Source organism: Talpa europaea (genome assembly GCF_964194135.1).
Source record: "Talpa europaea genome assembly, chromosome: 12".
Lineage (NCBI taxonomy): Eukaryota > Metazoa > Chordata > Mammalia > Eulipotyphla > Talpidae > Talpa > Talpa europaea.
The window spans coordinates 10632461-10648162 of NC_140079.1; the positions used below are offsets into that span (position 1 = coordinate 10632461).

Below are 15702 nucleotides of genomic sequence, written 5' to 3' on the forward strand. Positions count from 1 at the left end.
AAAATACTTGGCAGCAAAAGTAAGGCGGAGCTGCAGCGCTGGAGAGCACCATGAAACCCAAGCCCCTCCTTGCCAGAACTCCAGTAGACTGATCCCAGCACCTCCCTGTTCTGTTAATGGATTCCACCAGCCGTCACATACTAGATTAAAACCACAGACTAATCTTTTATTAGGAACACAGTTTTCTGCAATAAATAAATGCTTTTACATATTTAAGTTGATAAAAGAGCCAACTTAATTAAAATGACGAGGAAAAGAACAGTTCCCTAAGCCCAAGGAAACTCAACCCAAACTCCCTGGATCTGCCTCACACACAAAACACGCGTGCTGGCGTGCGCTCGCGTGCTCTCTCTCACTCTTTCTCTCGCTCTCTCTGTCACACCCCGGCCCCATGTCTCCATCGCAGCCATCTAAGCAAATGCTCAGTGACTCCGGGTCACTGAATGTGGCTTTAATATGCCCCTGAGGTCTCGTCTCCTCAGCCTGGATCTCCCTGGGCACACAAGCCCAGCTTGCATTCAAGTCCTCCTCCTCTACAAGCAGCCATCCCACCCACACCCAGCACCCCGCCCCCATTCAGCAAGGCCCCAACTCCTGCTCTTGCTGCTCCACTACCACTCCGAGATTTCCCAGCCACACAACTTGCTGCATACGGCTATGTTCTGGGAGCTGATGCCTGTATCTGGCCTCATAAGGAAAAAAATGCCAGGCAGCATACATTGTCAGGGAACCCCAGTGAGAGCCACTGCTGTTTGCCCATATGACACAGCTCAGCACAGCCTCGCCAATCTGGTTGGAAGCTGGCTCCAGCACCTTACTGTGCTGACACACTGGCCTCAAGCTCATTCCTCCCCACCCCCTTCATGGAGAAACATGATAATTAACCACAGCCAACCAGGATGCTGTGGGAATAACTAGTGACTAGTCATTCACAGCTGACAACGCCTCAGCGGAGACTTGGGACACCTGGGTCCCATCCAGCTCTACCAGGTGCCACCTGTGCAACCTGCTCTTCTAGGTCTCAGGTACCAATCAGGCGCCGGAGTAACCCCAAAGTGTCTCGGCGCCGAGGCCACCACACACAGGGGCCTGGTGGAACCATGATGCTGCAATGTGGTGGCTGAGCCTCCCGTCAGTCAGAGCAGGGGCAGGGCCACCTGCTGGGGACAAACTCACCCCTCCGGCCATCAACAGCTTGTACCGGAAGTCAATGGTGGGGTTGTTGAAGGTGAGCTTCTCACAGCGCAGATGGTTGACAGGTGGGTTGCCCTCCAGGTTCAAGAACAGGTCATAGGTGAAGCAAACCTTGCGAGGCTCCTCCTTAAAGAAAACAAGGAAGTTGTTTCAGAGGAGCAGGCGGAAGGCTGCAGAGAGAGTCAGGAACAGAAACCAAGGGACAGAGGTAAACTTGACTCCCCACTGTTCACTCGGGCATTTCTTTCTCGTTTACTTGGAATCCATTCCTTGTCCCCTCAAACCTTTATCTGCTTCTCTCCTTCTATGCCTCCTTCCTGACTTTTAGTTATCCAAACTAAGTCAACTCATCCTTTGCAGAGGACCCAACAAAGCAGGCTCCAGGACAGAAACAACAATGATTATGGATCAGTTCTTACAGAGTTAACAGAAACACCCTGCTGTGGCACTACAGCCTCAAGCACAGCGCCCACAGACAGATGGAGAAACCGAGGCTCGAAGATACACAGCTGACAGGTGGTGGTGCTGAGCCCCAGTTCCACGTTCTGAGGCCCAGGATCCCAAAAGCCTCTACCTCCCACCCCTCTCCTGGGAGGGAGCAAAGACACAGACCCAAGCAACAGGAGCAAAACTCAGAGCGACACGCCATGTGTCAAGGCATAAAGAGAACACAGACATGACCACCATTCACTATCTGCCAGGGCCTGAACAAGGACTGGGGTGTCTGTGGCAAAGGTCAGGGGTGCTGAGAGCAGAGGCAGGTTTGCTGGGAAGAAAAGCTGCAGGTGCTGGCTTCTTCCCAGGCCCAACAGCGTGTCCACAGGGTTGCATTTCTGTAAATCTTGACAGAGCAAGATGCTTTCACGTTCTTTTTAAAGAGTCTCCCCCTTGCCAATTATATCAGCTCCTAGTCCCACAAAAACTAGATATGCTACTGGTGCAAGATATCAGGCTGGTGATAAAGGGTGAGAAGCCTTAACGCGATGCAGGCTACTAAAGGAACGCATTCTTTAATAGAAGCAATGGGCATGGTTACATCTGTGGGCAATGTATTCTTAACAAGGACCAAGGCAACTGAAGGGGGAAAGAATAATCCCTTCAAAATAGCCAAATGTATAAGGGGTGGCTGCACCCCTATCTCCCGTCATATACACAAATTAATTCAAAGTGGATCAAAGACATAAATGTAATGATAAAACTATAAACTCAATAGAAAACACAGGTGTAAATCATGGCCTCAGATTAGGCAACTGTTTTTTACTATGATACCAAAAGCACAGCAACAAAAGAAAAATAGGCAAACAGCCTCAGAATGAAACATTTGACTATTAAAAAAAAACACTAAGAAAATGAAAAAAGACCCTAAAGATTGAAAATGCCTCTAAGCACTTAGCATATATGAATGCTTCATGGCCCTCAAACATAGGTGCTTATGCTGTCCCCATTTCATAGATGAAGAAATTCAAACAGGCAGATAACCTGCCTGGTGCCACATGGCTGATCAGCAGTGAGCCAGCATTCACCCTGGGCAGGCAGAGTTCTCTGGAACTCCTGATTCTCGGGGCAATTTCTCACACCCACACAAACCAAATAGGGCAAGGAAGAACTCTGTATGACTCCCTAGAGGTACACAGTGCAGAGGAAAGCAGGAGACAGTATAGGCTTGGCAAAGATCTTCTGGCCCCCCCAGAGCCCAATCTGTGCCCCTCTGCTGATATGTTCATCACAGCACACAGAACAGCTGACCAGGGCTCCTTCTGGATAGGACCTCAGGTCTGCCAAGCTTAGGAACTTCCAAGAGAGCAGAAAACCCCTCCCTGAATGATCCTCACAAGCCAACCTCTTGAGAAAGCCAAAACAGCCAGCACTGCAATGGCCCTGAGGGCCAGAAGTGTATCTGGAAGGGGTGGTCGAGTGTGCCAGGTGGTAATCCCAAGTGTAACATCCTTAGTCATGGCAGCCGCTCCCTACACGCGTCCTACTCTTTAGCAGAGGCAGTAGTGGCCAGTCTCGTGTTCTCAGGCCAGGTCGTGAGCAGCCACCCACTCTTCAGGCTACTGGCTGTGAGCCAGCGTCTCTCTCTGGCCTCAGCAGCCTAAGATGCAGAGGAACTGGCCAAACTGGTGCCTGTCCCCAGAGACGACATTGTGCACACTGTATGCTGTCCAGTACAAGGGAGTCTAAGGTGTGCAGTCTGAGCTGTCAGGCTGGTCCTGGCATGGGGCACATTCAAGGCAAATAGCCCCGTGTCCTATGGCCAGCTGACGCACTTAGAATTCCTGACACTGCCCCACCCCACCTTGGGCCCTGCTCTTCTGTAGTTGGCAGGACTGGTCTGGAGGATACAGAGGTTTACTGCCCCATCCTGAGTACCAAGAAAGAACAGGCATCCCTCAGACTCAGAGGGTCTTCTGAGTAGCCAAGGAGGACACCCAGTTGCTGAGGTGTCTCTTTGCTATCTCTGCCCTGCCCACACTTGTTGCAGGGCTTGTTCGAAATTCCCTTGTGAGAGGCCTTACAATGTTTTGCAAAGGGAAATGGGTAAAAAGGGTGAAAGGATGGAGAAAAAGATTTGAGCTTAAGAGATAGTCATTGACCATATCTGAATACAAGCACTGACCTTATCTGAATCCTGATTTGAACAAATTATTAAAATGTATGTGTGTATGACATGAGACAACTAGGAGAACAGACATTAATAGGTATTTGCTGATATTAAAGAACCAGATATATTATGGCTAGGCTTTCTTAAGAGTCTTATCTTTTTCAGACACAGATTGAAATGCTTAGAGATTAAAAGACAGGATTTGATTCAACATAACCCTGGGGGTAGAGAGGCAAAGCCCTGCCGTCAGTGTGTAACTGTGGCCTTTGTGTGGTTTGCTGTTTTTCTATGTCCTTTACCTTTTTAAAGTTTTCTACAGTAAAAAATTTTAAATAAATATGCTTGGCTCCACCCTGCCTCACTTGGGCCTTTGTACTTGAGTACCGAGTGGCTCACCATAGTGCTATGGACAGAGCTGCAGACTGGGCAAGCCCCATCTGCATGGAGTTCTGGGGCCCTTGGCCATCAGGCGCATGCCTCATTCTGCTCAAGTGCCACTTAGTCAGCCCTTCCCAGGGTAGCACCTTCTTTAACCCTCACAAAGGCCCTGAGACTATTGTTCTCACCATCCACAGAGAAAAAACTAAGGTTAGTGTCGCTTAACCATTTACCAAAGCCACATGGAGGCAATAAAGGCCAGACACGGGAGCCTGTGCACTGCAGCCTCAGGCTGTCCAGCACTCAGAGAAGTGGACTGAACTGCTTCCAGGATGGGAGAGAGAACCGCCAACCAAGGGTAAAGAGAACATCAGAAGCAATATGGAAAATATAAGTCCAAGAACAAACACCACCAAGCCTGAAATTCCACCTTCAGGATTCTCGTGCACAGAGCATGTATGAGGAGGCGGCCCACCCAGGTCTCCCACAGCAAAGAGAAGCCTGGAGATGCCCAAATGTCCCACAGCTGAGCCAAGGGGCACATTACGGAACATTGCAGAGGGTGAGACAGAACGTATGTACTGACACAGGAAAGACCACAGCTACTTTGTTGAAAAGCATGCACTCACACATGCATTCACACAGATACACTCATGCCAACAAAAGGGTTAATGGAAGGCCTACAACTAACAGTTTATGGTGGTTACTTGGAAGTTGCAAAGAGGATTTCAATTCCTTTCAAAAGAATTCCTTTTAAAAGAACAATGTGCAATGTGGGCTAAAACCCAGAGCTTTGGGTCTGTGACCCTCTGGATTACAAAGCAGTTCTGCCACCATCTCGCTGTTCATCCTGGTCAACCCTATCTGCACCTCAGAAAATGGAAGAAAGAAAACCACACGGTCTGGGTGCATGAGGGGAGCAGGGTGAAAAGACAGTGACTCTGGCTGGGAGGGCAGCAAAGCTGAGCACAAGTCCGAGCCCCCCACATCCGCCTAACTGCTCTATCAGGGCCAGAGGACACTGCTGCCAGGTATCTGGAGTCTAGAAGGGTTGGGCACCGCGAGCTGGCGCTGCAGCCCCTAAACAGCAACAGAAGCAAAGCCCTGAAACCATGTGTCAACAAGGGGTATCTCTGGAGGTCAGAGGTGTGAGAGACATTTTCTTTCTGTACCTTCAAATTCTGAACAAAATGGTACATGTCCACTGCAGCCACCAAAGTGACAAAGGGAGCCAACTGGAGCCACACTGCACCTGCACTGGCTGCTGCTGGAGCCAAGGAAAGACCACCCCAGGACACGCCTAGGCAGCATGCTGATTATTCTGAATTGAAAGAAATGAAGAGGCAGAAGATCCAAAATGATTTCTCATTGTGGTAAATTATCTCCCTAAAAGCAGACATAAATTTTCTCTGTGGTGGTTCAGACGCCTTGCAGCCTGATCATCCCAGGTTAGCACTTGCAAGGTGCTTCGATGCCTAGGTAGATAAACTCAGGAAAATTCCATTTTCTTTGAATTGTGAAATTCTTGGTTGCTTTTCCCTGCCCAGTTTAGTGCCCCCCTTTCTAGAAACTATACAACCTAGGTGGGATAACGGGGTGCCAGGGTCCCTTTTCTACGTATGGACCTCTTTGTGCACATAACTGAACTTTGTTTTTCCTCCTGCTAATAATCTCTCTTGTGTTGGCTTAATTATTTTCCAGTCATCTGGCCCTAGAAAGGAAGAGGAAGACGGGCTTCCTCCCCAACACTGCGTAACCTTGAGCAGATGACAGCACTATGACAAAGCTTCCTCACTCATAAAATAAAAACACCAGTTCCCACCCATACGCAAATGCTCAAAACTGCTGGCCATCAGCACCACCCACGTGGGAGGAGCGTGGGGGGGGGGGGCGGGTGGCGAGCTGTTGAGAAGGTGTGTAGCAGAATCCCAGTGCTTTGAAGACTTTACTTACACGTGAATGTAGAACACAGCGGGAGAAAGCCCAGAAGAGACATCTACTGTTCACCCCTTGAGAATAAAGACATTTGGGGGCAGAGGCGGAAAGGAAAGCATTCTGCTTTTTTACTTTGCAGGCTGTAGTAGTATCTGAATTCGTGGTGACCTCAATACATTCCTGTACTTATGAGCAATTAGAAACTGAAACCAAAAGGCAGAAAGACACACGCTACATTTTAAAGCTTTCCAATCAAACAAATATTTTTATGCTTAACATTAGCCTCTATTAGCTGGAGCTCCAACTTAATTATCTGTCCCCAATCTAACACCAAGAAGGGTGAGAGAGTGGCCTGCAATATAAACACATTTGTGAAAGGGCAATTTGAGAAAAGAAGCCTGGAGCATAACAGATAAAAAGGAAGATGGGCTGGCCCCAAGGTGAGCCCAGGAGAGCTCACAGCCAAAAGCCAAGACCTAGACCTAAGCGTTAGAGGTCTCTGTGAACCTCACTGTCCACTCTCTAAAGGAGGGTGCCACTGAGAACCCCCAAATCACAAGGTAAGAGAGACACAGAGCCGCTTATGCAAAAGCTAGGACAAACTCTCAAACTCCACAGCTCAACCCTGAGTGGGGAAGGGGAGAGGAGGCAGGGCTGATGTTGACAACCCTCCCCCTGCAGTAACACCCCTCCCCTCCTGGGGGGGGAGAGTAACAGTACAAAGGATTCAGTTCTATGATCTTAACATAAATCAGTCAGGAGAGAGACCCTGGAGGAAGGAGACACCAAGCCAATTCTCACCCCCTTCTCCAGTGCCCCGGGGAGGGCACCATTCACTAGACAGTCAATTCTAGGGGACTATACGCTCAGGTGCCAGGGTGACTATGACCAGCATGGGGTCATGAGACAGCACCTCTTCTTGCACATTCACTCTTTTGAATTGCTTGTCTGACAGCAGATACCACCCTCCAAGAAATATAGATGCTTCGGAGTTCCCCACCATCGAGGCACAGGGGGAAGTTCCAGGGAAAGACAAACGGACCTGCACAGCTGGCTGGGCCTATTATGGCTTGTCACAACTCCACAGCACCCTGACCTTTTCCAAGAGCTCCTAGCACAATGTCCCTTCTGTTCTGGCTCTTCTTCAATCCACCAGTGAGGGCCAGCCCCTCGATAGCATCAACCAGCCAGCTGTCCCTGCTGTAGAACAGCCGCCAGGGCTGGCTCTGCTGAGGGGCTGCCCAGACTCCTGAACTCTGGAAAGCCCCAGAGAGCCTGAGAGCTGCAGAGGAGGTGTGTGGATAGCCAGCTTTTCTACCAGCAGCCAACACCCCCCAATCCAGTCTCTGGGGGTGGCAGTGAACAACAGTGACCTCAGAAAGTGGGTGCTTCCCCCTGAATCACTGAAGACCAGCTTTTGCCCACTGAGTCTCAGGTTTAGCTGAGGACAAGGAAAGAAAGCCCCACCCAACCTGAAATAAGCAACATTCCTAGCCCAGAGCCACTCCCTCTCTAAAGAGGGTAGAGAGGGATGGAGGAGCACAAGATGTAGTGGCCCTGGTGCCTCTCACAGCACGCAGCCAGTTCTGCCTACAAAGCTGCTCACCCCCAAAACACACATCAGTCAGGATATGTCCAAGATGTCTCTGAGGGTATGAGGCTCAGAAGATGGCCAGTGCTGGTTTCACTTAATAGAAAACAAAAAAACCCCTTTCTTACTAAAACCATACAAGCTTCCTAATAAAATGCAGCATAGAGCTGTCTATGACTTCAGATAATAGCGTATTAGTAAAGTCATGGGAAACTGGCATGGTTAGGGCTCACTGTCCAAACAGCTTGTGGGGGTGGGGGAAGGCAGGAAGGATGGCTAATATTAGTGACAAATAACCAAAATGAAAGCCTTCTTCACATTCTATCATTTCTGAAAATTGAGCTCTCTGAAAGTCAGTGTGCTCACCTGATCTGCTTCTTTTTGTCCTTTCAAAGTATGTTATTAAATTGACAGCACAGCTCACAGAAAAGGGAGCCTTAGACTAGAAGAAACAGGATCAAAGTCGGGGGGAGGGGAAGTTTCTGTAAACCAAATGGTCAAGCTATGCTCCAACCAGCATTTACTCCTGAAGCAAACAGCTACAGAGCACACGTGGGGCTGCTGGGCAGGAGACAACAGACAGGACTTTGCTCTGACTTCTCCCCCAACCTCAGCACAGATTCTCTCATCTCCTCTCACTTTGCCCAGAACTCAGGACTAGGGGTAACCAGCTTGAATTTGTAAGAGGAAACAATTAGATCTAAGCAGCTTCCCCAGGAAATTTAAGTCACCTCAAAGGATGTTTAGATCTGGAAGATTTATTGAACCTACACGCCAATCTCAGCAATGACTCAAAACCAAAACAAAACAACTCTACACTGAAGTCAGTCTGCCATGAACATAAAGCAGATGAATCACGGGTTCAGGGTAGCTAAATGGAATCTGTCAAGAGCTGTGCGAGCCCTAAGTGAGGGAGGAAATGCATGGCAGGTACAGGACACGTGCTCAGGGTCACCAGTTCTGGAGGACACAGCCCACCAGGCCCTTCCCCCACACCTCCTCAGGCCCAAGACCAAGTTCTGAGGTCTGCCTGGAGGCCTCCTCCCATGCAGACACTCTGGGGGAACCCACAGCACTAAACCCTGCTCCTAAGTGACTCCAAGACACACACAATTACTTCCTATTTGGCAGCCACTGAATTACTTCTGGGAAAGGGTGAGCCGGTCTGGTATACAATGTGAGGTGCTACCACAAACAAGCTGGGATGGGCACAAGGTGGGAACCTTGCTGGGGCACTCTGGCACCTAAGCCACAAGATCTCTGCCAGAGAGGCAGATGAGGTGAGAGGGATTGAAGTGTCTCCAGTGAGGGTCTAACAGCACACCCACTGGCCACACACTGCCCCAAAGCAAGTGCGATCATGCGCCCCCAGCTAACACTGCCAGCTGCCAACGTGCTTGCTTAGCAGGAGTGTCCTGACAACCTCACCAGCACATGGCCCGGTGGGCAAAGGCAATCCAAAGTCTCTGGTAAATCCTCTCACACTGCACCTCTGGCCTACACCCCAGTTCTTCTATGTAAAAATAAACAAAATCTTAAAAAAAAAAAAAAAAAAAAAGAATGTGACTGCCTGTTGACCTGGAAGCTGGGTCCAGGCAATGAGAGGTTCCTCACCACACACCCCACCAAGTATATAGGTTCTGCTGCCTTCCCAACTGCCAGAAGCTGTCAAAGGACAAATCTTCAAGATAAATATATTGCTGAGACCGTCTAGAAAGTGTACATGATTAAACTCAGTTAAAGTCTCTAATAAACTTTTAAGATTTGGGAAGGGGGCATGACTAATAAGTCTGGAAAAATTGTCTTGAGGTTGCCCAAGACAGTCTTGGAATACATTCCTTTGGTTCCTAAAATTTCCACCTGCCCAAGAGAGTGGTCCTCCTTTTTAAATTCAATTTTTCCTTGTCCTCCCTAGGGGTAGGAAGGGGTTCATATTACACCTAGGTGACCCCACAGCCCCCACCCCAGCCCCTGCCTCCCACCTTCACACCTAAGTTGCTCTCCACTTTCCAAGGGCCTCTGCTGACTCCAACTCATCCCAGATGCGTGGAAGGGTGAGAGGATTCGCCAGAGATAGAGTGGGGAACAGAACAGGCAGACTGACTGAAATACAATGCTGAGGGGAGCAGCGGGCAAAACAGGAGAGGTCTGCTGTGCCATGTGGGATTCTCGCCTGCCGGCTGGATCAAACCCACAACTGCAGAGGCTGTGGACAGCTTCACAGTGTGGCGCTCAACCACCTGCGCCACCAGGGAGGCCTGGTAAACTTTTTTTTTAAGGATTTATTTATTTATGCATACAAGAACTGGGGTACAGGCCAGGGGTGCAGTGGTGGGGGAGGGGTAAGAGGATTCACCAGAGACAGAGTGGGTAACAGAACAGGCAGATCGACTGAAATACACTGTGGTGGGGAGTGGTGGGAGAGTTAGGAGAGGTCTGCTGCACCCTGTGGGTAGTTCCTTGGCCCAGGATCGAACTCGTGCTGCAGAGGCTGTGGATCGCTTCATAGGTTTTGTCTTAACCCCTTGCGCCAACAGGGAGGCCCCTAAGGCAAATTTTTCCTGAAACCCCTCACCCTTTCTAACTGGTCTTCCATGATACACTGGCGGCACACAGCATTTCTGCTTCAGAGCACCAATGACTGGTGATGTAGGCATTTAATTGTTATTTAACAACTCTCAACCCTGTTGGCTCTTGAGCTGGACTGTGTCGACTCTGGTCCATCTTATCACATGTCCCTGAACTCAGTAAATATCTGTTGCATGAATAAATCAATAAAACTGCAGCAAAGAGCAGAAGAAAATCAATTCCTCCTCCTCATTGTAAATAAATTTTTCTAAATAACCCATAATTGCAAAGAATAAATGACAATCACCCACCAGATACCATATTCTTTTCAGCAATTTCCATATGCTTTTTTAAACAGCTGTCTCAGCACCTGCTACTAGTGGGTAGGAAAAGAAACTTATGGGCCTTGGGTCTGGCAAGGCATCTTTCGATTTAACACTAAAAGAACATTCCATAAAAGAAAAAACATTGACAAGCTGGACTATTTAATTTTAAAAATTTTGCCGGGCAAAAAATAGTGTTGAGAATGAAAAGATAAGCCACAGACTCAGAGAAAATATTTTCAAACCTTATACCGAACAAAGAAATTATATCACTAAGAGTATATAAAGAACTCAACACTCAACAGTAAGAAAATATAGAATTCAGTTTCTTAAAAAAGGCAAAAATTTTGGATACTTCACCAAAGAAAATCAAAGAACTGCAAATAAACATATGAACAGATGGTCAGTGTCATCAGCCATGAGAAAAATACAAATCAAACCTAGGGAGATACTGTCCCACAGTCACTAAGATGTCTATAATCAAGAAGACAGGAAGTGTTGGTGAGGACGGAGAGAAACGGGAACCCTTCTACACTATTGGTAGGAATATAAAATGGTGCCACCCCTGTAGAAAACAGGGCATTACTTAAAAAATTAAACACCGAATACCAAAAGATCCAGTAACTCCATTTCTATTTATATGTCGAGAGAAATAAAGACAAGCATCCACAAAACAACTTGTATACAAAATAGCGAGTATAACCCAACTCCTACCAACTGATGAATGGATAAATAAAACCTGGTCCACCCATAGAATGAAATCTTTTCAGCCATAAAAAGAAGTGAAGCACTGACACTGACATACACCACGACATGGAAGAACTTTGAAAACATTACATTAAATAAAAGAAATGAGTCACAAAATATCACATTTACCTGAAATGATGAGAACAGGCAAATCTTTTTTTTTTTAAGACTTATTTTTCTTATGCATACAAGAGCTGATTTATGGGCCGGAGGTGGCAGGGGCTGGGGGTGGGGGAGAGGGGAGGGTATGTGTGAGAGAATTCAGCAGAGACAGAGTGGAGCAGAACAGGAAGACTGACTAAAATACACTGCTGAGGGGAGAAGCGGGTGACACAGGAGAGGTCTGCTGTGCCATGTGGGTCAGTTCCCTGACCAGGGATCAGTGCTGCAGTGGCTGCTTCATAGTGCTGAGACTTAACCCTTGTGCCACCAGGGAGGTCCAGAACAGGCAAATCTACAGAAAGTGGTTGTCAGGGCCTGGGGGTGAAGGAGGGGGATATGGGGATATCTGTTAATGGGGACAGGGCTTCTTTTTTCATAAAAATGTTCTGAAGTTGGAGAAGCGACCATGGAGCCAGTCCTATGGGCCACAGTCCCTGCCCCTTGCTGCCTGTTCTAGAGCTCCAGCTCCCACTAACAGCTGCTCCTGCCTCTGACTGGCCGGGCCACGGAGGCACTGTTACTCTGGAGTCAGAGCACACCTCTCCACCCTCCTCCGACAGTCCACAGGTACTGGCAAGAAGAGGGTGGAGCTTTTCTGCTCCACCCCCTGACATCCTGGCTTGGGGCTGCCTGCAACTGCAGGAGGAATGCACTTGACATGACGACTTGAAAGATGAAGCGCAGGTGGGCGCTTCCTTTCCTTTTCTCCATGTGCGCAACTCAGTCCCTGTGCTTTTTCAGCTGGCTTCCGTAGAACGCGGTGGGCCGCATTCTTCTTCACACACAGTCGATTCCCACTGGCCCTCTGGACTCAGCAGAGCTACCCTCTCCCTCCTTTCACCCTCCACACACGCAGTCAGCTCCTGTTTCCTCTGCTCAGCAAGATGACCGCCGCTGACACTCTGGTTTCTGCACCACAGGCACTATCTGAGGTAGGACAGATGGATCCCGCCACTTGCCGGCCTATAAATTCTCTCAGCTCTTTCTCTTCTCATTCCCTATGTAAATAAATCCTACATGTTGTTTCTCCCTGTGTGTTCTGCATTATGAAGTGTGCAGGTAAGTAAGTACCCACCAACCCAGGCATTCCCCCCTCCCACCCCATCAGGTTTGGCCCGGTTCAGAATTAGTGGTAATGGCGGCACAGCTCTAAATATACTAAAAAGCCATGAAATATACACTTTAATTATATGGTATGTGAATTTAATTATATGGTATGTGAATTATATTTTAATGAAGCTATTTTTTAGATAGAGACACTACTATACATTCACTAGAAGAACAAAAAGACAAGAACCAACTCTATCATGCGCAGGCAAGATTATGGGGCAACAAGAACCCTCATATATCCTGTGCTAGAGAGGAGGCTAAAGAGGAATCAGATGGCCACTCGGCAAAATATTACAAAGTTAGACACACCAGTGCCATATGACCCAGCAAATCCCACTCCCAGGCATTTCCCCAAGTGAACTGAAAACTTACCTTCAAACAAAAATCTAAGTGCAAATGTTAGGGCAACTTCATTCACAACATTCACCCCAAACTGGAAACAACCCAGGTGTCCTTCAACCAGCGAATGGAGAAAAAGATTGCAGTTCGTCCACACAATAAAAAGGAATGTACTATTTGTTTATGCAACAACACAAATGACTCCTTTTATTCCAGTCATCAAGAAGCCTCTAATTTAATATGTTCCAGCAATTCAGCAGGGAGTGGATTACATTCTAACTAAATTGTACAAGATACCAAAGCCATCTACTTACAATTAGTTTCTCATCTTAATCATGGCTTCATAATTTTGGTATGTCTGTCACCTAGCACTCCTTCTGGAGTTCAAAAACTATGTATTAAAACCATACCAAATTTTTTTTTGAGATTTTGTCCTCTTTGAAAGCTTACTGTGTACAGTCCTTTTTTTTTTTTTTTTCATGAATGAATCTTAAGGGCATCTTGCAAAACACAAAGGGCTACATATTGTTTTGTTTTATTTATGAGACAAAAGGCAAAACTATAAGAATGGAAAACAGATGAGTGGTTATGAGAGAGTGAGCATGGGGGAAAGAACTGACTTCAAAAGAATAGGGTGAGGGATTCTGGGGGGGAAGGGTGCCGCATGGAACTGTCATGGTAGATGCAGAACACAGCCTATCAACACCCAGAGTGAATGTCATTGAATACAAACTAAAATAATAAGTCATAATAACAACAAAAATCAGATGGGTTGAGGGAGGGAGCCCAAGATGGAGTACAGTGACTAATAAATCTAACTGATTACAAATCGATGACCTAGTCACACTGAATGGAAGGCCAAATGCAGAAAAAACTACACACAAACTGTTCCCTAGTTGGTAAATTTACTTCTCACGGGTATACAGGTTGGCAATTTTGAAATTATCCTCCAAGTATACTAGAGTTAAACAAATAAGCAAATATACTTCAGATAAGAAGTCAGGTTTGGGCCTCCCCGGTGGCACAGCAAGTTGAGCGCCGCTCTGTGAAGCTGTCCGCAGCCTCTGCAATCCGGGTTCAATTTCCGGCCGGCCAGGGAGCTGCCCGCATGGCGCAGCAGACCTCTCCGGCCTCGCCCGCTGCTCCCCTCAGCAGTGTCTTTGGTCCGTCCGCCTGTTCTGCTTCCTGCTGTCTCTGGTGAATTCTCTCACCCTCCCGCGCCTTTGACCTGTACCCCAGTTCTTGTATAAATAAATAAACCTTTAAAAAAAAGTCAGGGGCCTCCCTGGTGGCGCAGCGGTTGAGCGCCACACTGAGAAGCTGTCCGCGGCCTCTGAAGCGCTGGTTCGATCCCCGGCCACCGGGTGAGGGTCCCACAGGACGCGCAGACCTCTCCTGTGGCCCGCTGCTCCCCTCAGCAGTGTGCTTCATCAGTCTGCCTGCTCTGCTCCCCGCTCTGACTCTGGTGAATTCTCTCACCCTCCTGTGCTTCTGACTGTACCCAGTGCTTGTATAAATAAATAAATCTTTAAAAAAAAAAAAAAGTCAGGTTTCTCCCTTCAGAGAAAGAAGCTAAAATATGAGACAGAGAAAGCTAAAGAGAACTCAGTAGAGCTGGACTGCAGTATGAACTGTTTATTTCAGTAATTCAATATATAGTTGATAATTAAACAACACAGGTTTGAACTTCAAAGATCTACTTATATACAGATTTTCTTGTAAACAGATGATATATATTTTCAGTATTAATACAGTAGCTCCGTAAATGTATTTTCTCTTCCTTTTGATTTTCTTAATAACATTTTCTTTTCTCTAGCTTACTTTATTGTAAGATTGCTGACCTAGGTAAGGCTTCCAGTCAACACCAGGCTATTAAGTTCTGGAGAAGTGAAAAGTTATGGTGCAGTTTCGATAGTACAGAGGTCAGCATCCCACCCCCTGTGTTGTTCAAGGGCCAATTACATATACAGAGTGGTACAGAAATGAACACAGGCAAGGGCAGTTAATATGCATGTATTCGTTTCCTGGCTGTGAGGCAGGGGATCTGAACACAGTGACACTCCAGGAACAATCAGTACTTTGCCCCCAGATCTTGGATTTTAAGTGCCATTCTTCTCCGCAAAAGGGACCAGCGTTCCTTAGAAAAGTGGCTGATTCCAGGACTGAAGTCGGGAAAAAACAAGATGAACCTGAAGCACTTTGTGGTACCAGAAAGAGTGGGAGCACCCCCAAAAAACCATAGGAATATTATGAAAAGGCAGAAGGCCAAGTTGAAGACCAGTTAAAGTGAAAACACTTTGAACAAAATAAATAATAATGGCACTAGGTCATATCCTAAATACCCAAATTTCCATGAAGTCATAATATATAAATGACTGAATAAATAAATAACTGGAAAAGAGGGACAACTCTTCCTTACAGAAAAAAAAAAAACAAAAAAACACAAAACCTAAATGTAGGAAACAAAACTCACCATGTAATACCACTCATGGATGCTAAAATTAGTGGGTGAAACTTGAAAGGGGTGATCTGCATAGTTTCAAAGAATCTCCCTCTAAATAATTATTACATGTCATGATGGTTTTAGCTATGTATACCAGGATGTGACACTAAGGGCTGGACTTAAGGGATTAGTTTTTAACTAACAGCGTGGGAAGGGACCGATCTTAACTTTATAGGGAAGAAACCAGACAGGCACCACCTTAACCAGGAGATCAAGGTTAACCTCCCCGGTAATAAGTCAAGTTAAT

The 15702-nt window shown here is 47.1% G+C and overlaps 1 protein-coding gene across 1 annotated transcript in view; it reads right to left on the reverse strand.

Moving 5' to 3' along the window:
• MLLT1 (MLLT1 super elongation complex subunit) overlaps nucleotides 1–15702 on the reverse strand; it is a gene marked incomplete at both ends in the record, with an annotated part of 59542 nt that overhangs the window by 16458 nt on the left and 27382 nt on the right. The window contains one exon of the mRNA XM_084248654.1: nucleotides 1177–1320. Within this exon, the coding sequence (XP_084104780.1) occupies nucleotides 1177–1320 (144 nt within the window). The remainder of the gene's footprint in view (nucleotides 1–1176; nucleotides 1321–15702) is intronic.